Raw genomic sequence first — 27,814 nt, 5'->3', positions numbered from 1 at the left:
AGTAGTCCTCTGATTCAGACCTATCAAGTCCAGTTGGTGTAGGGGATCTCACTTTTCTGACCAAAACTGCTATAGAGGATAAATCTTCAGCAAATTGTCCTTGTCTTGGGGAAATAAAAGATTTTAATGTCATGAAACACCTGTTCTGTGTTTTCTAAAGGATAATCGTGCTGAACTGGGAAAACAACAAAGAAACAGATTCTCTGGCTTGTGTATCACCTGAAAAGTTCTGTTGGACCTTAGTAATGAATAACGCCCCTCAGTGGAGATGAAATACGGTTTGTGATACGTGGTAACCTAGAGATAATGGTTTGAATGTGCTGAGTTCCCGGCAAAGCAGAAGTGGAGCTCAGTATTCATGTTCATTCTCAATCCGCACCGAGCAAAGTCTGTTTCACTCCAGACCTCTGTTAGTCTTCCACTCTGAGACCGTCTTAGCAATATTTTAAAATAGGTTAGTAAAAGGGAAAACAAAATGTATAAAGCAAGCATTTTAGGCAAAAATCCGGGTTATACAGTTCCGGACAATCTGAAGGATAGCCATTATTTCCTGAGAGGGCTCATGCCTACTGATAAAATAATAATAAGCGTAGGTTACGAATAGCCTGCATCTTTTCACCTCCCCCAACAGGCACCTCCCCCCCCCCCGCACCCCCCCCCCACCTCCACCCACCCCGCCTTGGAGTGCTTTAATTAGAAAGGAACTAATGTAGATTAAAGTCTTAGCCATACTCAGTTCCTCCCTTGACCTGAGGAAAACCACAACGGGCGAGAATCTGCTGCGTGATAAAACATGGTCAAAGGTTTTCTCCAGGTGCACCAGTGAGCTGAGGTAGAGCACCCAGGAAGTGGATTGTATGTCAGAGATAGAGGTGACCCCACTACATATTGATGACGGGACTCACATAGGACCTTAACCTTCTGGATGGGACCATTGGAAGTGCCCAGCACATCACTTCCATGCAGAAACGTAACATCTCAGTGCAGGAAAAGGCTGAGGTGCTCTTCCAGCGGTAGGTTAAGGACCCTACCGCCCCTGTGGACTTCCCTCAGTCGGGTATTTATGTAAAGAGCACAGTAGCCACTGGAACAGCACAGAACCCAAGCAAACCAAAAGCAAAGCCTCTCATAGTAGTTAAAGCCCAATGAGATAAAATGATGGATCAAAGGATTATTCTTGCTTAACGAAGCATTTTGGTTTTGAGTCTCACTGGACTCACTTTTTAACAGGATGTTGTATTTAAGGGCTGGAATTTGGAAATTCCACTACAGCCATAAAATGTCAGCTCTGATTAATTTAATCGAAGCAGAACTCTGGATGAAGCCCTGCTGTGCTTATAATCTAACATTTAGAAATGGATGGGGAGAAAGGGATAGATAATGGGAAGGATTTTTCTTCCCATTAGCTTCCGAAATTAGCTTAGTGTATTAATTCAGAAAGTAGTCGGTTCCATCTGATTGTGTGCCTTAGTAATCTGAACCATCTGCCTCTGAGTACAAGGTAGTTCGCCTCTTTAATCCAGCTTATGGCCCACAAACCACTCTTCTCTATCATTGTGCCCTTGAAGAGAGGAAGCCGTGCGAGGTTCTTTGCTCTTAAGTGTGGCCATCGTTAAGGATATTTGGAGATTCTGGGGTTTTTTTTTTCTCTGCACATTTTTTTTTTTTCTGAGTTTTGGTTTTCTTTCTCTGGGTCCGAAACCATGGCTTTCTTTATGAAAACTATGATAACTAACCAGGTAAAGAACTTGGGATTTGGTGGTGGGTCTGAAGAAAAAAAAGAAGAAGGAGGCACTTCCGATCCCGCAGCAGCTCAAGGGATGACCAGAGAAGAATACGAGGAATATCAAAAGCAAATGATCGAAGAGAAGTGAGTACCCGCAGCTCCATCTCCCTTTACGAGCAAAGAGCGATTAATGCTGGCTGTACCTGCTTCAGTTGCCCAGTTTCTTTTCGCTCTTTAAATAGATGTTTTTCCTTGTGCTGTTGGCCTCTAACTTTATAGGAAAACCCCTAAGTTTTCTGCAAAAGTGAACGATTTCGTAGCATCTGCAGTCACTATGTCCTATTTGTATGAATGGAAATGAAAAATAAATGAATCTGCACATCATTTTGGGTGTAACTTAACCCTTTCTGATATAGGCATGTTTTCATTGATTTCAGTTTAACTGTTCAGAGGAAAAATTGTGAGCCTATCTTTAGAGCCTTTCCTAAATTCACCCTCCCAGCAAATGGAAAGCTTTCAAATTGTAAGAATTGAGACTTTGCTCCTGGAAGAGGGCCTTAAAGAACATACAGTGCAACCTTCTTGATCTCACATGGGCAAAAAAAAAAAGAGAGAGAGAGAGCCTAGAAAGCACAATGTAACAATTATGTCATAAGACTTGGCTTCTCAAAGACTATGAATACATTTGTGGACTTTATTATGAAAAATTTAAAGATACAGTCAAGTAGAATAGTATAACAAATACCTATATGGACCTATGATGTAACGTGTACAATTAACATTTTGCCATATTTACCTATAGATGGATTAGTTGGATTAATGATGATGATAGGTGGATAGATAGGTAGGTAGGTAGGTAGATGATGGATAGCTAGCTAGCTAGATGATAGATGAATGATATAGAGAATAAATTGCAAAGTAAATTACAGGCATCATGATACTTCACTCTTAAATACTTCAGCCATAGACCTCCAAAAAATAATAACATTCTCCTGGCTATATAAAATGTAATAATGATAAAATATTAGTAACATTTTAGTTAAGAATACGGAATGTGAATATCATCAACAATTTTTCAATGTTAAAGATTGATCTTTAAGTGCAATCAATCTATATGTAATTTTTTAAAAGTTTAACATAGCATTAAGAGTTTTAATAATCAACTAAGAATTGAAGCATCAATCTTGAGGTTAAATGTTCATCAAATATTACCAAAAAAAGGGGGTTTTGTTTGTTTTTTTGCTGCCACGGCTATTTTGCTAATGATCAATTACATAATAGCTGCCTAAGTCCTATTGCTAAGATGATTATAAGTGAAAAGGTTAATGACCTGGAGGAAACTAAGTACCATGGCCTATATTTAATAGGAACCTTGTCTGTCGTATTTTTTTCTGAAAGAAATTATGGCTTATAAATTATCTAAAATACTTATGTTTGGCTCAGTAAATTAAAGTAAGTTCAAGTAAATGCAACTGCAAAAATTATTGGTGCTAAGATAATATTAGGGCAAAAAAAAAGCAGCATTCTTTCAATATTGGCTAGTTTTGCCTATGACATGTAAAAGGACAAGTATAATGAAGAAACAGAAATAGAACAATAGCACCAAATGTTCTCAGCTCAAGGGGACTTATGAAAAGTAAATGATCAGAAATGTAGACCATACACCTGATCACATAAAATATCATTTAATATGTCCAAGCAATAAATCTGGTCACAGATATAGCATCTGTTGGATTAACTAATGTCCTAGTTTTCCTTAATTTTATATCTGGACAGATCAAAGATAAAAATGCCCAAACGATATGGTCAGTCAGTGGATTGGGTTATTTGCCAACTACACATCTTTATGTGTATGTATGTGTGTGAATATTACAAATTTATGTTGTCACCTAATTTAGGAAATGGTAGCAAGACAATAGAGGCTTGGCAAGAGGCATGACTACCAGTCCATTGCTTGAATTTTCAAGAGCTTCATCACCTACAATACAATATAAAGGAGTTGGCATCAAAAATGGTTCATCACAAGTTACATTCAGAGAGAGCTATAGACAGTAAAGCATATATAATCATTAAAATGAATACTAGCAAATAAAAGCCTTCGAAAGCTATCATCAGTTTAGAAAAGTTGTGGGATTGACTCCACAAATTATAAACTAAAAACTAATTAATAAAGTACTCTACTGCACATTCATTTTTGTTTTATTTCTATGTTTAGATTTTTTTTTTCCCACTACTTGATAACACTGGTACTGAAAGGTCTATATCTAAATATTTAGAAAGGTCTAAATAATACATTAATCTGTTTATCCCTCCATCTCTCAATTATAATAAAATGTCCCTTCACCTTAGTCATGGTATAATTGTGACAGTACCATTTCTAACGTGAACTTCGATATGCATTGCAGACCTAAACATAAAAGCAAAAATTATAAATTATAAAGCATTTAGGAAAAAGCCTAGAATACCTTTGCAACTTGGAAATAGGCAAAGATTTCTTAAACATGAACGATGCAATTACCAGAAAAAATTTAAACGATAAGTGAGATGTTATCAAAATTAAAAGCTTGTGTACACCAAAAATACCATTAAGAAAGTAAATAGGCAAGCCACAGACAGAGAAAATATTTGCAAAATGTATATCTGACAAAGGACTGGGATCCGGGGTATATGAAACACTTCTGAAACTCAGTAACAGAAGAACAAAAACGAGCAAAAGAGTTGAACAAATAACTTTACAAACATATATAAATGGCCAATTACTCCATGAAAAAAAAAAATCCCGATAATCATTAGTCATCATGGAAATGAAAATTAAAATCACACTAAGATACCATTACACACTAAATGGCTAAAATTAAAAAGACATAATATTAAATGTTGGTCAGAACAACTAGAATTCTTCTTCTCATTGATCAGATGTAAGACAGTGTAACCACTTGGGATAAGGTGTAACAGTATCTAATAAAACTGCACTTACTCAACCAAGTCACCCTATAACCCAGCAATTCCATGCCTAGATATTACTGAGGAGAAATGAATATACATGTTCAAAAAAAGACTTGAGCAAAAATGTTCATAGCAGTTTCATTCACAGTAGCCCCAAATAGGAAACAGTCCAGGTGTTCAACAGCAGAATGAAAAAATAAACGTGATATATTCATACAGCAGAGTATACTCAGTAATGAAAAGGAACAAACTACTGCTAAATAAAAAACCTAGATAAATCTCAAACGCTTTTTCTGCTGAGTGAAAGAAGCCTTACACAAAAGAATGCATAGCGTATTGTTACGTTTATATGAAGCTCTAGAATAGGCGAAGCCCATCTGTGATGAAAAAAAGATAGTGGTCTTTGAAAGAGGCATTGGTTGGCAGTGGGGATGAGGGCATGTCCCCGGTGATGTTCTTTACGTTTTAAGAGGGGTTGGGTTACAGAAATGGAACTAATAGGAGAGAGAGAGAGAGAGAGAGAGAGAGAGAGAGAGAGAGAGAGAGAGAGAGAGAGAGATGATGAAACTACAAACATATATAACTGTAGTTAATGTTGAAGTGTTTGGGATGGGAAGTGTTGATATCTACAACTCTGAAATAAAAAAAAAAAAGATAAAATGTGCATAGTACGTGCTCATTGTAGAATCATGATTGTGAGTGAGTGGATTTCACCTTAAATTCTTTCAACTTTTCCATATGTTTGAAATTTTTCATAATAAAATGTTGGAGCGGCGGGGGTGGGGGGATGGGGGGCGGTCACTGATCTCTCGGGTCAATCACTCATTCCATTTCCCTCTCCAAAACTAGAAGCGTGAGCCCCACCCCACCCCACCCCCACCCCGGTTCTCTCCTGCTTGTGCCAAGCCTGACATTCATTTGGTGGAGGGCAGTGAGCTCAGGGCGTGCCTGAGCCGAGGGCCCAGGGAGGGGCGATTTAGTCTGAGCGCTTCAGATCTGGCCCTTCCTTCAGCCAGCCTTCTGTGGTAATGGTTAAAAATGACTTCAAAACTCAAGAAACAGAAACCAATTGAGCCACCCGAAAACGAAAATAGGCAACGTTTAATGCAAACGATGCTTCATGCAAAGACGTTTCACCAAACCCATGAATAGAAATCCCACCGGGCCCCACCTGGGGCTGAACTAGGAACCAGAACGCTTCTGGGAAGCCACGAGCACTCTTTTCCCATCTCTTCCTGTTGCTTCTGTTTTTGTCTGGTGGCTTCGTTCTTCTTTCCCAGCAATCAGCTCTCTCCATCTATTGCCCAGCCAAGCGGCAGGTGCAACCCGCGGCCCCCAGCCTCCAAGTGTACCCGTTACAGCCCCAGCCACACGGCACATCCCTGTCTTTCTCAGTTCCAATCCCAAGTTCCCAGAGAAGAGATTTCCTTTACCCAGCTCGGTCCAGGCCAACGCAGCCGAGGGCGGGGCCGTGTGTATCAATTGCACCCCAGTAACGTGCCTCTGCGGGCAGCTGGGAGAGAAGGTGCTACGTACGCTGGGCTTTGCAGACATCCCTAAGGCGTCTGCTTCGGTCTGGACTATCACGAGCAAAGGAGTTTATTTAAAACCAGCATAGTCGCGAGTCCAATTAGGTGGTCCCCAAAGCACTTTGCAACCTCCCGTACCTCGTATGGGACATTCCCTTCCAGATAGGGAAGGGAACCCTGAACCTAAACTGGGGTCTAGAGGGAGTGACGGTGAAAGGAAATGGCCTTATATAACACCCCCAAACACCATGCGCCTCAAAGCACCCCCGCCCGCCATGCCCGAGGGCAGAGGGGATCCAGAAGGTGTACCCTAGGGTCTGGCTTCTCTGAGCAGGGGCTAGAATGTCCTCCGCTTTTCCTGTCCTTTGATCCTGTCTTCTTTTCCTCTTAGGATGGAAAGAGATGCCGCATTTACACAAAAAAAGGCGGAGAGGGCCTGCCTGAGAGTTCATCTCAGAGAAAAGTACAGACTCCCAAAGGTGAGACACTCAACGCAGCCCATATCCAGTCATTTCTTACATACTAAAAAATGGAGAACGGTCCATTGTCAGCAAAGGGTCACGTTCATGAACATACACATTCAGTAGTCCCCCCCTTATCCACGGGCGTTACGTTGCAAGGCCCCCAGGGGATGGACGCCTGAAACTGGAGATAGCACTGAACCCCAAAATACTGTTTTTTCCCTATACATGCATATCTATGATGGAGTGTGATTTATTAGGTTCAGTAAGAGATTAACAGTAATAATTCATAATACAATAGAACAATGATGACGATATACTGCAACGAGAGTTCTTTGAACGTGGCATGAAGTAAAATGAGGGTTTCTTGAGCACAAGCACTGTGGCATCTCAGCAGGGGACCTGAGCCTGAGCTGGCTCCCAAGTGGTTATGGGCGGGGCGTCCACGGCGAGGAGACAGGAACGAAGGGACGATTCTCGTCTCTGGAGGGACCGAGCGGGACGCCCAGAACTGAAAACTTATGAATCGTTTATTTCTGGCGTTCTTCATCGACTATTTTCAGACCGCGGTTGACCACGGGCAGCCGAAATCACGGCTCGTGCAACGGCAGGTGAGGGTGGGAACAGCGGATAAGTGAGGGTCCGCATCCTCACCTTGACCGAGGCACCGTGATACAGCGGCAAGGGCGCCCAACTCGTCTGTAAAGAGTAGAGTCCAGTCACTCGCCCTCCGTGACCTCCCATTTCCTCTCGGCACAACGAAGCCGAAGCCGATCCCTACAGAGGCCGTTTTCGTGTAGATTTACGTAAGGACTGTAGCGCTTCTGTGTACAGACGCAGTGGGGACAATAATCACAGCTGGCATTCATGGGGCTCCGAGGGCCAGGCGCTGTTCAAAGCGCTCGGCCAGTATCGGCTCGCTGAGTGCCCTCAGCCGTCCTGTGAGGGAGGTTCTCACAGTAGGGGACACGGGTACAGAAAGAGGAGCCACCCTCCTGCCACGGGCCGCGCAGCGGGTGACGGCGGAGCCCAGGGTCTTGACTTCTACACGTCCTGCCTCTGCATCTAAGCAACGATTGGTTCCTTCTTTGGGGGGCGATGCAGTAACGCCGGTCATCACCCCAAGATGGAGGCGTCTTGGTGCTGGCCAAGAGGACGAACCCCTGGACGCTCTGGTGGGGTCATCGCTTTAGAGAAGTCGTAGGATTGGTTCTGCCGACTGTAAACCGAAAACCACTCGACGGTGCACTCTGCCTCAAGCAGGCTTTTATCTCCCTGCGAGGCGGGCAGAGGATGCCCACGTGTTCCCAGGCTTGCATCCGGGGTGACAGAGGGCCCGGCACTTTGCTCCTCTGGCTCACTTCTCGTTTCCCCCAACCTGGGGATCGCTCGGCTCCTCTAAACGCCGCCGCCGTCACCTTCAGGTTGATGGTCACCTTCATATTCCAGAGGCACACCTCCCTTAGAAAACACCTTCCACCTGGAGAAACCAGAGAAAGATCCCGCCAAAGCACATGATCCCCAAGTACGAAGCCATCTCCAAGTCGGCTGTGTGTGTGTGTGTGTGTGTGTGTGTGTGTGGAGGGGGGTGGCGGGGGGGGGGGTTAGAAAGTGCCACTAAACCAGTCCCTCCAGTGGGTTCCCTGAAGGTGCTGGAAAAGCTGACCACAGGGCCTATAAGAACGAAAAAAGGGAGCGCGCCCACTGGCCATGCAAGGTCACTGCTGAAGTCACCAGAGTTCAATAGAGCCATCCTCAGGGAAATATTGACCCCTAAGACACAGGAACCTGAAAAACTAGCAATGAAAAACTCACAATGAAATTTAAACTCATTTCCGTTTGAGACCAGTGGATTCTGAAAAGAACGCCAGGCCTTTTGCGCTCCTTGCTCTGGTGCAGGACGGACTTTTTCCCCGCTGTGCTTGCGTTTTGGAAGAGTGGAGCGCCCGCTAAACACTGTCCCCTCCACTCCCATTGTCTGGGGGATTTCCTGAAACTCCCCAGGATGTCCCTGGCTGTCTTCAGCAACGTGGCTTCCGCGAGGCAGGAGGCCTGACTCAGAAACGAAACACACACACACACACACACACACACACACACACACGCACACACACACGCACACACACACGACCAACAGGCCATGTCTCTTCCGCGAAGGTGAAGGATTTATTTTTGTCAGCTGTCCGTCTGTGAGATATTGTAAGGAGAGCTGGGTTTCAACTGTGGCTCCGAGGCTCTGGCACCGTGCAATCTCAGGCGGCCTCTGAAAATACCTGAGCCTCAATTTCCTCACTGATAAAGTGGGGGCAGTGATACCTACCTCATAAGGTCTTTGTCTGAGGGAACGTAATGAACCCGGTAGAACTCCTGACTAATGGGAAGGGCTCAATGGACGGCAGCTCGTACCACCGCCATGACGAGGTGATCTGTGCACGGATGTCCCGTTTATAACAAAACCCGGGGATCCCGAGGACCGTGCACAAGCACACTGACGGGTGTCGACAGATGGGCTCCAGGCCCCTGGACTTCACGAATCGAGCTTTTGTTCGTTTTCTGCCTTAACGGCGACTCTGTGGTCTTGCTCACTTCCGAATCCTTAGGGGTGAACACCTCCAGGCTTAACCAGGTTTTGATGCTCTTCAGAGAAAAATAATAATAATAATAATCCCCAAATCTCTCAGCCAACTATCCTCTGGGACAAGAGCCTCTCCGACAGAAACTATGGAAAGAAGGAAGAGTATGCACATTCGTATCCTCTCTGGAAAGGGACAGGCCCCGGGGAGTGACAGTGACAATATCTGCATAGGCTGCTGCTCTCTAAAGCCAAATGGAGAATGGGAGGAAGAGAGGACAGGGATGAACCATGAAAAAGTCTATAAATGAGCAGCGGAGCCCAATATCTTTCATCGCATGATTTGCGATGCTCACATACCCCTCCCGCTCTATGGCTGTTTCTAATGCATAATGCATATGAGACTTCTCCCGATTTTTTCAAGGACCCCAAGTTCTTCTAAGAATCTAATGTCACTGACTCTTTTAGCTTAAGGAAATTGCAGCCCAGGGAGGTTTAATAGCTTTGCAAAAACCCACAGCTATTGATTGAGCGACAGAACCACGATGGGAACTTCAGCCTCTCAAACCATGAAAAAGAGAAACTTACAAAAGGATTGGAACATAGCTCCTTCTTGCCGCAAGGTCTCTGCTCTTTCTGCTCTCAATATTCGAGGCGTCCCAACAATTTTAGTGCAGTTTGGAACTCCACGTGGCTTAACACTGCACGAAGACCTCTGGGACCACCTGTACTGGTCACTACTTCAGCAAATGTCACAAAATCCCACCCCAGCAGCTGGGCACGTTGCTTTTCCTTCTCCTGTGCCGTGTGACGTCACAGCCGTGTGTCACTGACTAAACTCCAAACACGATCGGAACAAATAGATGAGAACGTCGCTCGGAAGCAGTCTACAGTTCACCCTCCGCTGCAGAGTTTGCTTTCAGATGGGGGCCTTCCCGAGCCGCATTTATATGATCGCCGCATTTTGTAAAAATAGATTCTACGCACAAATGCTTCAAGAACTAGCCTATAGGGTGAATAACAACTAAAAATGCTGATAATACAACTGCCCGCTTTTTGTAAAGCACATGGGAATTCTAAGCCAATGCACGATATCCATAAAGCGATAACTAATAGAAAGCGCACCATTAAAAAAATCAACATTGGGGCTCATATTCCACCTCGTCTATTTATCCCCAGACATGGCTAACGCCCCAAGCTCAAGGCGGCACCTTGTGCTGGAAGTCCAGCCCCAGCCCTGGGCACCTCCTCTGGCTCCAGGGGCTGTCGCAGGTTACCTGTTCCCCTCCCCCATACCCGATCGAGGCTCTTGGTGCAGCGGGCCTTCAACAGACCCTGCGGCCTGAAAGGGGTGCTGGGGGACAGCAGCCTTCCCCAGGCCCCCAGATCCGCCCCGGGGCAGCTGCTTCCTGCCTGTGCGGACAGATCCTGCCCAAGCCAGGCGCGGGCCTCAGGGCGGAGCTGATGCAGCAGCCGCGCGCGCGGGACGGGAATCCGGGCCCCTCGCGCCCCCTGGTGTTCCCAGTCTCAAAGCGCGCGGGACACCCCAGGGAAATGCACCGTCACCGCGATTGTGGTGGTGGGGACAGTGGGGAGGCGGAACAGAAATAAATGTCTGGAGGTGACTTTTTCTTCTTTGGAGCCTATTCTTTCGATACTAAGGACCAGTTCGTGCATTTTATTCTCAAGCGGTTGCTGGGCTAGCAGGCGTAAGGGCCTGGGTGCACCGTCCTGGGAGCAGCTGTCACAGAGCAGGAGGCGGCAGTACCCATTCGTGACTGGGTGGGGACAGGCTGGGAGAGGAGCGTCTGAGCCCTGGGGTCCTCGGGGACATGTCAGGACAGAGAGGTTTCTAGCCGTCTCCGCAGCAACCAGTATGGAGAGGCATTGTGGGTAACTCAGGGTCATTGAGAGATAGTCGAAGGACTGTTGGACATGTGGCCTTGAGAGCAGCCGGCTTTGGGGACATGACTGTGGCCCCGGAGGCCATGCTTTGATTCTCGTGCTGCTGGCTATTACGCGACTGTAGGTAACCGTTAGGTCTTCATCGATTATGCAGAGTAACCCTAGAGACTGCCATCCAAAAACCAGGATGGACATTAACGTTGCAGGTTTTCATTTTCTGGATGCTCTGATAAGGAGCAGGGAGGCCTGAGAGGCAAGGCAGTGAGTGTCCATGGGCATCTCCGTGACTCGGGAAGCTCAAGGCCATGGCAATGTGTCCGGCGAATTGGAAGAAAAGGAATGAGGGGCTGGTTGGCCAGAAAGAGCCGCGGGGCAGGACTGACAGAGGTCAGGGCCGGAGAGGAACTTCCGGGTTGGAGATGGGCAGCAGGTGCCTGAGTCATTACGTATACCTCCTGCGTGGGGCACGGCATCTTGATTACTGCATTTAAGTGATTGCATATCTGATTGCTGCAGTTAAAAATGGCCATCGTGGTGTACCTATACAATGGAATATTACTCAGCCATAAAAAAAGAAGGAAATCCTGACATTTGCAACAGTGTGAATGGATGTAAAGATCCTTATGCTAAGAAAAATAAGTCAGGCAGAGAAAGACAACTACTGTATAATCTCATTCGTATGTGGAATCTGAGAAAAACGAACTCATGGGAGGAACAGATCGGTGGTTGCCAGAGGCGAGGGTGGGTGGGTGACATGGGTGAAGAGGGACCCAATGACAAACTTCCAGTTAGAAGATGAATAAGCCCTGGGAACACAATGTACGGCATGGTGACTACCAAGAATAAAGGTCATCAAAAGACGTCAGAAGGACCAATGGAATTGTCATTAACAGTTGGCGATGACCTCAGGCTGGGCAGGGTCATCTGAGGGGCACACGGAAGCCCCTTCCTCCACCTCTCTAAGTCTCTTCCTACAGCGGGTGCAGGTTCGTGGCCACCATGGTACTTTGGCTCCTTGAACCCAGCACGTGAGTGGCGTTTCTGTTTTTATGAAACTTACTTCTTATATGACATATGACATAGGTGTACACTCAATGCGTAATCATAACACTCATGTAAATTAAGGGACTTGCCCAAGATCACAAAGCTTACTGTGGCAAACAGGGCTTCGAGCTTCCTTATTCTTCACCAGGTACTTTTGCAGGCCCCGTTCCCCCATCCCCCACCCCCCGACACACACACACACACACACACACACACACTCCCTCAAACCCATGTCTCTCCACCCAGGATGGTAGACTTGAGATCTGAACATGAAGAAAAAGGCACTGAGCAGAAAGCAAAAGTCACAAGAGCCTTGATGGGCTCCTAATAACAACCTTCCCCCCACGCCATAATTTGCAAAATTCTTAGCCCTGTCCACATTGGGCAAGCCACCACACTAACGGGGTCCTTCAGCCAACGAGGGCCGACCCTGGGTGCCGCATTCACGGTCCCCAGGTCACGTCACCAAGGTTGCAGGAGGCCGTTCTGGGTCCTTCCCTTTCCCCAGGCCCAACAGAGAGCAGATCTGAGGAAAATGTTTTCCCAGGAGCTGTCAGGTCTAATGAGGATAATTATGTCCCATCTTGGAATTAGAACTGTGTTTTCTAAAGAAATGATCTCGCTGTGAATAAGAGTTTTGCTCGATTGCTGGCGGGAAAGGAAGTCTGGGTTCCGAGAAGGAGAAAGGTGGGCCCTCGCCTGCACACACACCGTAAAAGTCCTCCTCTCTGAGTTTGTCGCTCACTGTCGATGACAATGTCGTTTGTTGCACTCATGTCTTTCGGTGACCACTTTCAATTGTTGTAATGACATAAGGAGTCAAGTAGGTGCACTAATCGAACGGCGGCAATCTAACGTATAGATAGCAAAGTATGCTGTTCATTATCGTGATCATGTACACACGTCCACTTGATTTTCTCTGGCTTTCAAATTACGTGTAATTAGAGGACTTCAAACGCCTACAGTAATCCACGGTGCTCATGCTGGATTTGGATCTCACTTCGTTAATCCTGTATTTTCAGGTTTTTCTCTCTATTGGCTTCGCCTTCATCAAAGAGTCCAGTCTCTCGCCACAAAAACATACACCACTTTCTGCGTAAACACGCCCTTCTAGGTGTCTTTCCGAATGGACTGGTTCCCACCGCCCTGCCAAGAGCTCCCTCCTTCAGACGCTCGGACAGATGGTTCTCTTATTTTCCTTTTGGACCTCCTGGTCTCTCTTCCTTTTGTTTAGCATCGGCCCCTCCTTCCTCCCTCTCTGTCGTCAGCTTCTGGACACCGGCCTTCTGGTTCTCACTCTCCTTAAACCGGTTCTTCTCCGGCTTCTCTATGGGTTACCCTTCCGGCGTCAGCCCCCAAATTTTGGAGCATTCCAGGGTGCTCCCTTAGTCTGCTCTTTTTCTCACTCAAGTGCACGTTCTCCTCGGACGAAGGTACCTTGCTGTTGCTTTCAGCCATCACTTGTGTGTCGATAACTCTCAAATCTATGCCTCCTGCCCCCACCTTCTTCCTAAAAGTCACCGCTGCATCTGCCTCTACTTAGGCACCTCGAAGCTCATATCTCGAACAGAGCCCCTCATTGTCCCCTAAACCTGCCCCTCCTGCGGGCTTCACCTCCACTGAAGGCTCCCAGGGCAGCCCGCCCCGCAGCCTGGCAATTGGAAGTCACACTGGACTTTTCCCTCCTTCTCCAGCCTCACATCCAGCCAGTCACCAAGTCGCCTTAATGTCACCTCCTAAGTAATTCTCAACTCCGTCCCCAAGTGCAGGTCTCATGGTTTCTCACCTCTTTTACTGTAACGGCTCTCAAGTCTCGGTCCCTTCAAAACTGTAGAATGTGGTTTCCAAAATGCAAGTCTGATCCTGTTCCTTCCCTGTTTTTTTTTTTTTTAAGGTTAACTATGACTTTTTATTTATTTTTTACTTTTTAAATAATTTTTTTTATTTTTCAATTATAATTGACATATAATATTATATTAGTTTCCAGTGTACAGCCTAGTGATTAAACATTTACATAACTTACGAAGTGATCACCCGGATAAGTTTAGCACCACCTGACCCCGGACATACTTATTACAACATTATTGACTATATTCCCTATGCTGTGTTTTGCATCCCCGTGACTTCTTATAGCTGACAGTTTGTACTTCTTAATCTCTTCTCCTTCCTATCCATCTCTCCCCAAACCCCTTTCCATCTGACAACCATCAAAATGTTCTCTGTATCTATGAGTTTTTTTCTGTTTTGTTTGTTCATTTAGTTTTTAAGGTTCTGCATGTAAGTGAAATCATATGGTATTTCTCTTTTTCTGTATGATTTAGTTCCCTTAGCATCATACTCTTTAGGTCCATTTATGTAATTGCGAATGGCAAGATTTTGTTATTTTTTATGGCTGAGTAATATTCCATTGTATATATGTGGCACATCTTCTTTATCCATTCGTCTATTGATGGGCACTTAGGTTGCGTCCATATCTTGGCTGTTGTAAATAATGTGGCAAAACATAAGGACACATACGTCTTTTTGAATTGGTGTTTTGGGTTTCTTTGGATAAATACCTAGAAGTGGAATTGCTGGATTCTTCTCTTGTTACAGCCTTTGTTTTAAAGTCTATTTTGTGTTATATAAATATTGCTACCCCAGGTTTTTTGTTTGTTTGTTTCCATTTGCCTGAAGTATGTTTTCCGTCCCTTTACTTTCAATGTATGTGTGTATCTTTCTATCTGGAGTGGGTCTCTCCTGAGCAGCATATGGATTGGTCTTGTTTTCTTGTCTATTCAGCCACCCCATGTCTTTTGATTAAAGCATTTAACCCATTTAGAGTTAAAGCCATTGTTGATAGGTATGTAATTGCTGCCATTTCATTATTTATAATTTTGATCTTTTTATTTTCTTTTTCTTCTTAAAAAAAGTCCCTTTAACTTTCCTTTTTTTTTTTTTTTATTACTTGCTAGATGATGATCAACTCCTTTAGCTTTTTCTTATCTAGGAAGCTCTTTATTTCTCTTTTGATTCTAAACGGTAACTTTGCTGGGTAGAGTAATCTTGGTAGTAGATTCTTGCTTTTCAGCACAGTGATTATTTCATGCAAAAGGCTTACTATGACTTAGAAGGAAGTCCAAATCCAAACCCCTTGGCCTGTACGCCATGATGTGGCTCCTATATTTCCAACCGCACCTCTTGCGACTCCCTCCCTGCGTGGACTGTACCTTCTTCTCTGTTTGTCCTCTGTACCCTGCTCCCCTGGCCCCTTTCCTTCCTGTAAGGCAGTGCTACTTTTTCCAGAACCTTCCATGGCTTCCCTCTCCCCACCATCCTCCATGCTCCTGCGATAACCGAGTGCATGCCTCTTACCTCATTACCACCCCGCATATTCTCGCCCAGTAGACTGTGTGGTCCTTAACGAAAAGAGCCGAGTTTTTCATCTTTGTCCACAGTGCCTTGCATGATGCCTGACATGTTACACACACACACACACACACACACACACACACACGGTTTGCTGAATGATCGATGTTATTGGGGAAAAAGAAAAAAACAAAAAACACATGTAAAGAACAAAGTATCAAAAACCGCAGAAAGAATCTATCTGCCCTAAGAGTTATATTAAAAAAAGCTTTTCATGAGAAGAATGAGTCTGGATCCAACATCATAAAATCATAATGCAAAGTGATAATTTTGTGTAAAATGCAAAGCCTACTTTACATTATTATTAAGATGTCTTATATCTTCAGATAGAAGAAGTAGTACATTTTAAGTGAAGCCACAAGATTATCTCTAAAAACAAAGGTACTCCTCTTCCTAGCTAATTCAAAATGTATATGTAAGTCAAGCCAAATTAATACGAGAAAACAGTTCCACAATGAACCCTAATCCTATTAATGGAATTGTCAATCTAAGTTAGCCATTGAAAAATAATGTCATGCCTCCTGCTGAGCTATATGATTTAGTTACACCTGGTGTTTGTCTGCTGTATTAAGGGCATCGTTCATTTTGAATAAAGAGGTAGAAGAAAGTGTATCAATAGAATTGTCCTTAAACGTGTCACACCAAAAGCTCCTTTAGAATTGAATTTAAAATCTGCCTCTTCAAAAAGGAAAAAAAGATTCTGTGAACCTTCCTTTGCCCGCCTCCTTCTTCGGATTAGGAGCTCGTGAGGCCGCCCCGCAGGACGCGGAGACTGCCGGCTTCTGAGCAGCTGTTTCTGGGGGCAGGGCGGAGAGACCATCAGAGGCTCCCCCTGGTCCCTCTGTTCCGTCCCTTCTCCGTCCTGCCCCAGTTCAGTTTGCTCCTTCTACTCACACCCTTGACAGAGCCATGGACTGAATGTCCTAAGGGGACATGGGGAAGGGAAGGAAGAGCCCTGGCCCCCTGGCACGGCCTTCTCAGTGAATCCTCACGACCACCCCATAAGGCAGGTAGACGTCCTTTTCCCTTCCTAGGTGAGAATAGCAACTGAGAGAGGGAAAGCGACTTCCCAAGGTCACGCAGCCTGTAAAGGCAAGGCAGGATAAGACCCCAAGCCCATCTGACTCGCCAGCCATGTCTCCCTGCTGGACCTGGCGGCTGCGTTGGATTCTCATCTCCTAACAAGCTGGATGACATTTACGCAATAGCGTCGCCAGACTGGGGTTTCCTCATCTGCAAATGGGGGCTTGGATAAGTGACCTCGGAATGCTTCTCGAGTCCTTATGGGATGCCTATATAAAGGAAGGCAGTGTAAGACATGCATGGCTGGTTCTAGAAACTCTCATTCCATGTAGGGCCCTATATGTGCACACTCGCAGTCAACACTATAAAATGACGCCTTTCATTCGGCAAGTCAAATCCGCAAATCCAAACCATCTGTTCTAACCTGCGTGTGCTGCGGGCCCTTTAAGTAGCTAACGAGGAAAGAGCAGTGTGAGGCAGGAGCAGGAGCGACCAGCAAGCCCTGGAAGAGGATCTCAGCATGGTTCACACAATGACTCAGGAAACATTTAAAAAATTCTCCTGCCTGGGCCCCCGCCACCGGAGCCAAATCTCTGAGGGTGGGCCCTGGCCGCCGGTATTTTTCAGTGCTTCACAAAGGATTCAGAGGCTCAGACAGGGTTGAAACCACTGACCCCAGGGGAACAGAACATAAACTTGGCTCTGTCCTTCCGCAGCGGCTGGTCAGGACAAGAATGAACATCTGCTGGAGTCTGGTTCCCCAAGGCTTCACACCTACTCCCTCCTGGTCTGGCCCCGAGACCCCTTATTATGGGCATAGCAGGCTGTGCTCAACTTTACTTTGTGCCGAGGTGTTTGTCGAACGGCTGTATTCTCTGCTCTATATCCCCGCTTCCCCAATGTCTTATAAACGCTGTCGGAACAGGAACCAGGGGCCGCTGTCACCTTACCTTGGAGCCACTGCAGCGCCCTCGCTCATAACCAGGACAGCGAGGACAGGTGACTGCTGAAGTCCACGATCCTCACAAATATGCGAACATCCAATGTCAGATAAACTCGTCAAAGTGAAAGAAATCCATTGATCCAGCCGCTTAGTATCATATAGACAAAAAATAGGTGGGCGAACCAAAGACAAATCAAATCTGCTGAGTATAAAACACACTGGTATTTCCTTATACACCAAACTGGATCGACTAGACTCTAAAAAGTGGTGAACGCTCAGCTTTTTGACAATGTGACCATCTACGAGAGTGGGTCATCATATCTCAAGTTTGCTACAAGACGAAGGCCAGTTTATCAAGATCAAGGGCGTAGGAAGTCTAAATCCAGGGTCGTGCTGACCCCTCAAAGTCAGAAATCAGTCACAGGGAGTCACAAAGGCAGGGTTTGGGGGTTATTTACATAATGGGGCCACCAGCTCTGGCAATTAAGATTATACATCTTGTTAAAAAGCAAGAGATTAAAACTGACTCTGGTCAGCCGGCATAAAAATAATTAGCTCTTAACTGCATTCAACAATATCCCAAACTGATAAGATTTCTAGAAATGAGAAAACCTCTCAAACAGAACCTCTAAGAATGAAGTGTAGCCTATAGGTCCCCTAATGGTATGCCGGTTCACTCCACTGACTCACTTGTTCATTCATTCATTCATTCATTCATCCATTCATTCATCCATGCCATGGTTCTCAGAGCTAAACCTCCCCTCCCTCCCGGAAGCTGATTCATATCGGCTGTATTGTGCTTGTATTTGCGGGGGGTAATGAGGCATTACCGCCTTTCCTTAGTGTGTGAACTGTATCAAAATATCTCTCTGGTCTCTCCAACCTGAGATCTGTCCGTGGGCAGCAGAAAATCTGGACAAGACGTTCATTGTTTGGGTTGTAGGCAGGGTCCCGTCAGCGGGGCGGTTCGTTAGGCGAGGAGGAGGCAGCTTGGGGTTTGCCGCATGAATCCCACTTGTTTTCCTTAATTGCTGGCTCTGACCCGGATCTCTCTCGTAAGGGGCGACATGCTCCCACCCTCTGTTTCGCCGTCCATGGCCTTCTTTATCTCAGAGACTCTTTCAACGAGGATCTTGACACTGAGCCGCTTTCCTCCTCTGAAATATTAATAACCACAGCTACCGTTTGTCCCAGAGTTAGAAGCTTACAAGCCCGTTTCACATGTCTCATTCGATCTGCTCAGTAATCCTCAGAGGGGCCCTCCCACTGGGCACCAAAGCGTAAGGTGACTTGCCCAAGGTCGTGCAGTGGGTGAAGGACAGAACTGGGACTCAAACCAAGTCTCCTGACTCCAAACCCCACAGTCTTCCCACTATCATCAGTCATTTCTGCAGAACAGCAGTCTGGGTTGGCCACAGCTTGTTACAGATGGCACCCTGGCCCTTGACTTGTCCTAGGTCTGAGCTAGCTCACTTGGTTAGGACCCAGGACTAATGAGGCCGCGGGTTCAGGTTCGGTTGCAGAGCACTTCATTTTGTCTTCTCGCCACTCACTGGCCCTGTCTAGCTGCCCTCCCCTTAGTCATAGGCATCCACGGCCCAGGCTGCAGCCCCTGGAAGCCAATTCCTGTACGAGAATCATCACCGAGGCAACCGTGCTGCTGACAGATGGTCAGTCGCACTGCCCTTGTGGAAGGATGGTGATGGTAGGACTCTGGCCACAGCTATTGACCACACCCAATACGGCCTTTGCACTGGACATCTGGGGCCACCTGCCTCGGCCCCATGCTTTAGATGTGCTGTCCCTCCTCAGGCCACGCTCTCTCACGTGGGGCGAGAAGTGTGGACGGGCCTCCCAGAGCCCACACTCCTCTTTCAGACCACATTCTGGCTGCCCAGGACCCGAATTCCCCGCCTAGATGCGTCCCGGGCCCGCACCAGGTCCATCCTCTCGAAGTGCACTGAGCTGCTGGCCTGAGCACTGCTGGGGCTGAAGAGTGGGGCAGGGGTTCCACCCCTGGGAACCGTACACATGAGGTTCCCAGTGAGGGACAGAGCCAGGGCTTGTGGGGGAAGACGGCCGGGTCGGGGGCCAGGACCTCTGTCAGGCCATAGCCTCCGAGATCCGCAAACCCCAGGGTGGGCCTGACAAGGGGTAAAGGAGCTTTCCAGGTAGCTTCGTCCAAGGACTGATTGCCCAGGGCCGACAGGAAAAGGAAGAGGCCCAGCTTGCTAGGAAAGCTGAGCCACTGGCGACGGGAGGCAACAGGCTCCTCTGAGGCCAGCGGAGAGGTGCAAAGAGAGCGAGGCCTTCTGATGGGGCTGGCTGCCATGTGCAAGGGTCACACCGTCCAGTGCAAGTCCCCTGCCCACCTCGGAGGGCTCCCGCAACTATGAATAGCCACTGCTGGTCGAGTGCTTAATATATTCCAAATCATTCAGCTATCATCTAATTAATCCTCTACAAATCTAAGGCAAACAACAGAATTCCCATTTATAGACACAGAAGTAAAGCTCAGAGAGGTCGTGTAAGGTACCCAGGGTCACACAGCCTATAAATGGTGAGGTTAACTTTCACGCTTGGGCAATCTGATTCTCAAGCCAACAAACACTCTGGGCTGCACTGCCCCAGCAGGAGTTTAAAAATAAGTAAGTCATTAGCTATAAAAATAGAACTCTTTACAGCAAAGAGGACCCGCACGCGCAAGCATCGGTAAGGCCGTTGTAGTCTGTGACGAGAGGGCCCACGAATTATTCAAGGAGACCACTGTCTGTAGCCGCTGCTGGGTTCTGAGATTACAGACGAGTACATTATAGCCCCCGTCTTCAAGGAACATGGAGCAAGGCTTCTAGAACTTGGGCAGGCACCAGAATCACCAGGAGGGCTTGCTGGGTGTCAGAGCCGGGCCCAGCCCCAGAGCAGATCTGGGCGAGGCCAGAGAAGGTGCATTTCTAACGAGATGCCAGGAGCTGCTGCCATTGCTGCTGGGGACCCGTCTTGAGAACCACGTTAGGAGTTGTGCCTATCAAAAGTCCCTCTGTGAGCTATGATGCAAAGGGGAACCCCACGGCTGTCCCTTCCCTGAGCGAATGGAATGGAGAGAAAGTAAGCCTGAAAGTCTTCCTCAATAAAAGAAACTGGTCCAGACCTTCTCCAGAGGCACGCACAGCATCCCCCAGGAAAGGTGATATGGGAGGTCACGGCCGTGCGCCCTCAGGAGCAGCTCCGGTCCCCGTGAGCAGCAGCTGGCTGTCCCCGGAGGCCCACAGCAGCTACTCTGACCAGGTTAGAACCTGGTGACATCCGCAGAGAGGCAGGGGTGCCGGAAGTCCCAGGAAAGACTTTTCAAGGCAGGTGCATGCTCTTTCGGGGCGCACACGGGAGGGCAGGTATCCTGCATCTACGGGAGCTGAGACTCCAGGCTGCAGTGCTGCGTTTCCTCTGCTTTCTGCAAAAATGCCCAGAGGATGATCAGCAAGGAAGGCAACCTCTAGGGTAGGTAAATAAAAAATAAATAGATGTGGAGGATTGGCTGAGAGCCCCTGGGGATTAACTAACTAATTAATCCTCACAACAGTTTGACGAGGAACTAATTAATCCATTAAGCGCTTTGAAGGGCCAAAGCCTGGCCAAGTGCAGGGAGAGGCTTCTTCTCAGGGGGTGACTCTGAGAGTGGTCCTTCTCAGGAGTCTACGTGAGGGGCTGTGAGAGGACCTGGCCTCCCGAGGGCTTCTCTGCTCTTTGTCAGAGGCCTCTCCAGCCCTTTCTGGAGCCAGGTTTGCTGTCACTCTGCCCAGAGAACAAAATAAAAGCTCTGGGAAAAGGCTGCGGCCTCCAAGCTCTGGAGGGATCAGTTGGGGAAGTATAGAGTCTCGTAGTATCAGAATGAGAAAGGCCCCCGGAGACTAACCTTATAGATGGAGTCAAGTTTACACGTCACACTAGCTGGCCCTTTGGACCTAGAGACAACCGATGTTTGCTTATGATTATCTCTACTCAGCACCAGGCATGGGAAATTCTCTCTGTAGGTGCTGACTTTAGTTCTGCCTGGGGACTCAGCAGGTGACAAACTCCTTCTAAAATCGAATCAACGTGGTCTGATTAAGACTAAGATGATCGTTTTATCTTTATGTGATTTGTCATGTGCTTCGGTAACAAACTCCAGGCTGGTCACAGCACATAGCGGTGGGCCCTGAGGCCTGCTTAGATCTTTCTGGTCATTTGCTTTTCTGACACTTTCGTCTTTTCTGCCCCAGAAGCCCAGTTTACCTCCTATTGCAACCTGATCTCAGAAAATTATCCGGCGGCAGCCATCTGGGAAAGTTGGCATCCTTTATGCCTTTTATAGAAAAATATTTTCTTTCGATTCTCCTCTCTCACAACAAAACACACTAATTTTTAACACCAGGCAACATGCACTAGGATATCTGGTAACAGCCATACCTAGAAACACAGGAGGAATTGCAGGGCACCCACGACACGAGCCTGGACAGAATGCTGAGTTGGAGCCATGCCTTCGGCGAGTCACGGAATAAGCAAGTGTTAGGTGCCAGACTTGCTTCCAGGTGCCAGGGATGTAAGGCTGAAGTCGACATGATTCTGTGGCTAGGAGGGGCCCCTGCCTAGCAGAAGGGAGGGAAAGGACCGTGGTTAGGCAGAAGTTGCCGCTAAAAATTGATGAAATGCGGGAACTCTGTCAGGCCACCACGAACCCGAACCCCGTCCTCCCGAGCGGGGTCAGCCAGGGCCACTGAGTCACAGCCTGGAGCCAACAGACAGCAAAGCGTGCAGAGCTGCCCCGAGTTGGCTTTGCTGCATCAGCATAACACAGAGGGCTGATTCAGCGGAGTGTCTGATTCCGCAGGCCTGAAAATGTGTCTTCGTGACGCGTTCCGAGGCGATGCTGATGCTGCTGGGTCCGTGCCCCACACTTTGAAATCCACTGTGCTGAAGGTTCTGATCCACCAAGTGCCCTGAAAGAGGAGTGTCTCAGTCAGGACCTGCGGCCCCCACGACTGCCACCAGGCCCGGGCTCTGCTGAGAGACAGCCCCCCCCACCCCGTGTCGTTCGCTTCCTCAACTTCCTGCTGCGTTTCGCGATTGTCTGTCCGTTTTGGCGTGGTCTCTCTATCTCCATATTTGTGTTTTTTTGTGTGTGTACAGAGTGAAATGGATGAGAACCAAATCCAGATGGCTGGAGACGACGTGGATTTGCCCGAAGACCTCCGGAAAATGGTAGATGAGGATCAGGAAGAGGAAGAAGACAAGGATTCTATTCTTGGGCAGTTACAGAATCTTCAGAACATGGACTTGGACACCATAAAAGAGAAAGCACAGGCCACCTTCACAGAAATCAAGCAGACGGCGGAGCAGAAGTGTTCGGTGATGTGAGGGGCGGGCGGGGGTGGGGGAGGGGACCAGGGCAGGGCGGAGGGGACCGCTCGCCCTCCTGTGGAGCATTCTGAGTGGCGTATACTTCAATATAGTGAACAGAGTTAGAAAACCCAGAATGACAAAGCTCTGTGCAAACACGCAGATGATGAGTTGACATTCTAACTGTCCCTGGTAGAGCATTTAGCTAGCACCCAGCAGCGCGAAACACGCTTTCCTTTTAGCTAGAAATGTGGCTAAGTGTGGATTCCAGTTATGAATGATGCAGAATGCGTATCCGCTTCATGATCTTCAGGACAGCCAAGAGGAAACAAAAGCAAATGGGATTTCTTCTCCCACTTGCTTCCTTGGAAGACAAGGTCTCACCCTGTCCTACCGTTAGCATGACTCCAGGTCCCTTCGGAGAAAGGCGCGACAGCTCCGGGTGTCCCCGGGAGCCCAGGCTGCGGGCTCATGGACTAGCAAAGAGCACACCACCTCTCACTTCCAGACTCCTTGACGTCATCTGTGCTTCTCATCACGTGTGGCACGTGGATGGTCCGAAGACAAGGGACAGTAACGGGGACGGACGTGGTAAAAGATGAAGCACAAAGGCAGAGAACAGACTTCATCAGCCCCTTGCCTTGTAGATGATCCTTCCAGAAGGCGCGTGAAGGATGCACTTGAGGGGTGTGAAACTACAGGCAGGAGCGACTGGGGAAAGCGTCGCCCCGTTTCCGCATCGAGCGTTCTTTTCTCTGGTCTGAGCTTGGTGCAGTAGGAGGGACAAAGCGGACGGACCCAGAGAGCACGGAGAAGTTAAATCAGCCCCTGTGTGTCGCTCTCTCCCTTCCCCTCACTTCTCTCAGCCTCTCCTTGTCCTCTCTCCCTCCCTGTCTCCTCCTTTTCCCCTGTGGTCCCTCCCCATCCCACCTTTTCAGAGGAGCTCCCAATAAACCACGCTGTCATTCTGTGCCACAGTCTCGTAGGGAATATGCAGATTTCTTTTTCCTAACATTTGCTCTCTTTCAAAGAGAATTATCTAAAAAGACTTAGAACGTTTATCTCTGAAACACTTAGAGCTGTTTAACCAAAGCCGAGCAAACAAAAACAAAATACTGGTCTTTCAATGAATGTCCACAGAATGAATAATTCTCAAAGGCAAATTTTATCAAGAAGAGCTGCTCTAGTGGAGGAAAGAGAACTACGACCAAGAAGTTAGGGGCAAAGCAGCTCCAAACCCAGAGTTCCCAACTACGTTGTATAAGGAGCTTCAGGGTATGAAAATACGTAAATAAAACAAATCATTAAGAGTCCGGTTTTATCCATCTCCAGAACTTTTCCTTCTTCCTCAACTGAAGCTCCGCATGCGTTAAATACCAGCTCCCCGTTTCTCCTTCTCCCCAGCGTGGCAACCACCATTCTTTTCGTCTCTGTGAATTTGACTGTTGGAACCTCATACGAGTGGGTCCTAGAAGATTCGTGCTTTCGTGACTGGCTTATTTCACTTACAATAATGTCCTCAGGTTCATTTCTGTGCAACATATATGTGTCCTAATTCCCTCCCTTTTCATGACCGAATAATATTTCATTGTATGTATGTACCGCATTTTGTTTATCCGGTCATCCATCCCTGGACACTCGGGTTGCTTCCACCCTTTTGACAATTGTGAAAACTGCTACCATGAACACGAGTGTACAAACTTCTATTCTAGTCCCTGCTTCCAATTTTTTTTTTCAGTGAAATTGGGCAGATTTCCACCCAGACGTGGAATTACTGAATCATTCTTAGGTTTTATCTACATTAGAAATATCCATTTGGGGAGCGTGTCAAAAATTATGCTTAGACAATATTAGGAAATCTGGTATCATGCAAATTAAATTCAGATTTAGAAATCTTGGAATGTTTTTGCCTTTTAAAATAAACTTTTATTATGGAAAAATGTCAAACCTTACCAAAAGTAGAAATACGAGGATAACAAATCCATATGTATCCGAGTTTCGCTTTTTTGCCCTGAAATGCTACTATCATTGGGAAACTGTACTATATTGTTACAACTTTGTCTACAAACTGATCCCATCATTCTTAGGTGGCGTCTAATTCCTGGAGTTATACAAAGAACATAAATGTACAGAGTGATCCTCGCTTGTTTTCTTAAGTCATTTCAGAAACTTTTAAAGGTTTCCTAGTTGTGTTTCTTTAAAGCTCATTCCTTTCACTTACGTTGCACACACGCTGCAGTAAATTGCGGTAAGCTTCTTACAGTTGAATGAAGACACTTCTGGGGAGCATCTGAAAACCCTATTGAAAGCATCTGGTTGTTCAAAAGGGGCTAATTAGATTGATCAGGACATATAAGACCCGAATTTTTAGGGCTTAAGGAGTCAAAGGAGATAGTACAATAAAAATTGACAAACAAATGTCCATAAAGTTGCCATCGACAGTGAAAGTACACTAAAGCTATTAGTCTGCAGTCGAGTGGCAGGAGCCACTTTGGAAAAAGAATGGCATTCCCTAAGATGGCACCCCGCTCGGAGAGAAGCCGGCGGGGCAGGCTCTGAGCACTCTGCAGTGGCAGTCGCGTTGGGTCCGGACTCCTCATTGATGAACGGGCACATCAAAGGCGTTGGAGGAAACCCCAGCCAGCGCTGATGCTAACAAGACCGGAGTGGATGGAACTGGCTTTTGAAAGTGATCAAATGGTTTCTGCGGACTATTCGGGGAGGAACGCAAAGCAGTTTGACATTTTCCAAACACTTGGGAAATGATTAATATTTTAGAAAAACTCCAAAAGACTGATTATAAGAATGAGAGCTAATTCATAGCTCTGTGAAATTCGACAAGCTACTTCGCCTGTCTCCTCATCTGTAAAATCGAGTTCCTTGCAATATATTCATTAAATCAGCCACCACTATGTGCAATATATGTTCTGGACGCCAGAGACGCAATAGACAAGATCTCCAGTCTCGTGCAGCTTAGATCCTAACGAGGGCAGACGGGTAACACACAGGCAACAGAAATAGAAAAAATAGTTTTGGAGAGTGGAAGGTGCTATGGGAAAAATGAAACAACAAGAAGGATCATGAGGACATTGAGGGGCGGCATTTCAGGCGGTGGGGATAATCAGGGCAAAGGCCCTGAGGCAGGAAGGGGGCATGGAGGATTTCCAGAAGAGAAGAAAGGCCCATGAGACTATATAGCTTGGTGAGCAAGCTAGGGCATCTAGGAGAGTGGCCAGAGTGTTCAATGAGGCTGTTTGAGAAATGGGCAAGGGTAAGTCTTATAGAGCGGCACGTGGAGTTTGGGTCTTAGCCTAAGTATAACAGTAAGCCTGTGGAGGGCTTTATGCAGGGATAGCACGATTCAGTTTATATTTTTGAAAGATTATCTGGCTGCTGAGTGGAGAGCAGAAAGCTAAGATAGCTGGAAGGAGAACCCTTAAGGATGATTCAATAATCTGTTCGAGCGAGATAAACTGTGGCCTCCAACGTGGCAAAGTGGGAAAGGAGAGTCCAGATATGAGAAACATTGCAGGGATAGAGCCGAATGGGCTATTGAACTTGGGCAGAGTGGGAAGAAAAGCAGCGTAATAATAGTGATCTCAGAGGGCGCTGTGCGAGTGGAATGAGAATTGGCTCCCTGATAACTGTTCTTTCAGAGAGAGAGAGAGAGAGAGAGAGAGAGAGAGAGAGAGAGAGAGAGAGAGAGAGAGAGAGAGAGAGAGAGAGAGAGAGAGAGAGAGAAACCTGAAGACGGCCAAACTTTCAGTGGGGGTTGAGTCAAGGATATTGCAAAATGGGCATCCTCGGATTTGCCTTCTTACTGCTCTAAGAGGATTGATGGGCTTCAAGACCATCATCCCCTCAAGATAAATGTCTCTTGTGCTTCCCCTAGACACTCAGAATTCAATTAGTTTAATTAGAAAACAAGTAAAGAGGAATTATCTTAATATAGCTTCGCTCCTAGCAACTAAAAAAAAAAAAAGCCCATTTCTTGGGCAGGAATCCAAGTTTCCTTCTTTACATATTACAAGTCAGTGATACAAATGTTCTCTCTCTTTCTTTTTTGGCAAAAAGGTAGACATCTCATCTAATAGATCATATATTGGTTTTAATAATGCCTTCTGATTTCTTTGATTTTTAATGAAGTAGGAACACTAGTATGCCAGTAAATATTTAAAAACCATTAATGGAGGGAGGAGGGAGAATGCCCTGGTTTTTAGCGTTTCTTAATTTCTGTGGTGAAAATACTCCCACTATGGCTGCTTTCAAGCCACCAATGTGACACCACTGAACTGAGCTGGGAAGAGGTGCTACCCATCCATCGGCTCTCACGGCCAGTAATTGTTGATCGCAGCACACCAGTGGGTAGGAATATCAGTTGTTTGCCAAAAAGCCCTGCAAATCTATCGCCAAGGGATTTTTTTTTTTTCTCTTGCATAGAGGCTGCATGGACTGGCATCAACGGCAAAAGCAGTTGGAGTATGGTAACCGGGCTGGTAAATGATTGGGAGTCATGTGAAGAGTAATTTCATTGTGTTTGTACAATAAATACATTTCTCTGGATTCATACACAGACTTATGCTAGGTACAGGCACGGGACATCCAAGTGTAAGATGGAGAAGCCACAGCAGCCTAACGGAGAGTCGGGGAGTCCAAGTCTTGCCACACACGTTCTGTCTCATCTTGGGCAAATCCCTTAACTTCTCTGCACCCCCGTTTCCACATCTACAAAGGAAAGATGGAGGCTAGAGGTGAGCGAGCAGACTAGATAATCTCCAAGGTTCCCCTTTCTACATCGAAAATACAGGATCCTTTGAAATAACAGAAAACTAAATCGGAGACTAGTTTTACGACATTCTCAAAAATATCCCGATTGGGAAACGG

The 27,814-nt window shown here is 46.7% G+C and overlaps 1 protein-coding gene across 1 annotated transcript; it reads left to right on the top strand.

Moving 5' to 3' along the window:
- Positions 1-741: 741 nt before the first annotated feature.
- CPLX4 (complexin 4) lies at positions 742-22,948 on the top strand. Its single transcript, XM_016136952.2, has 3 exons — positions 742-1,870; positions 6,593-6,680; positions 22,721-22,948. Exons 1-3 carry the CDS (start codon positions 1,704-1,706, stop codon positions 22,946-22,948), a joined length of 483 nt encoding a protein of 160 aa, XP_015992438.2. The 5' UTR covers positions 742-1,703.
- Positions 22,949-27,814: the final 4,866 nt, after the last annotated feature.

This window comes from Rousettus aegyptiacus, unplaced genomic scaffold (assembly GCF_014176215.1).
Source record: "Rousettus aegyptiacus isolate mRouAeg1 unplaced genomic scaffold, mRouAeg1.p scaffold_m13_p_12, whole genome shotgun sequence".
NCBI lineage: Eukaryota > Metazoa > Chordata > Mammalia > Chiroptera > Pteropodidae > Rousettus > Rousettus aegyptiacus.
This window is presented reverse-complemented; position numbering and strand designations above follow the sequence as displayed.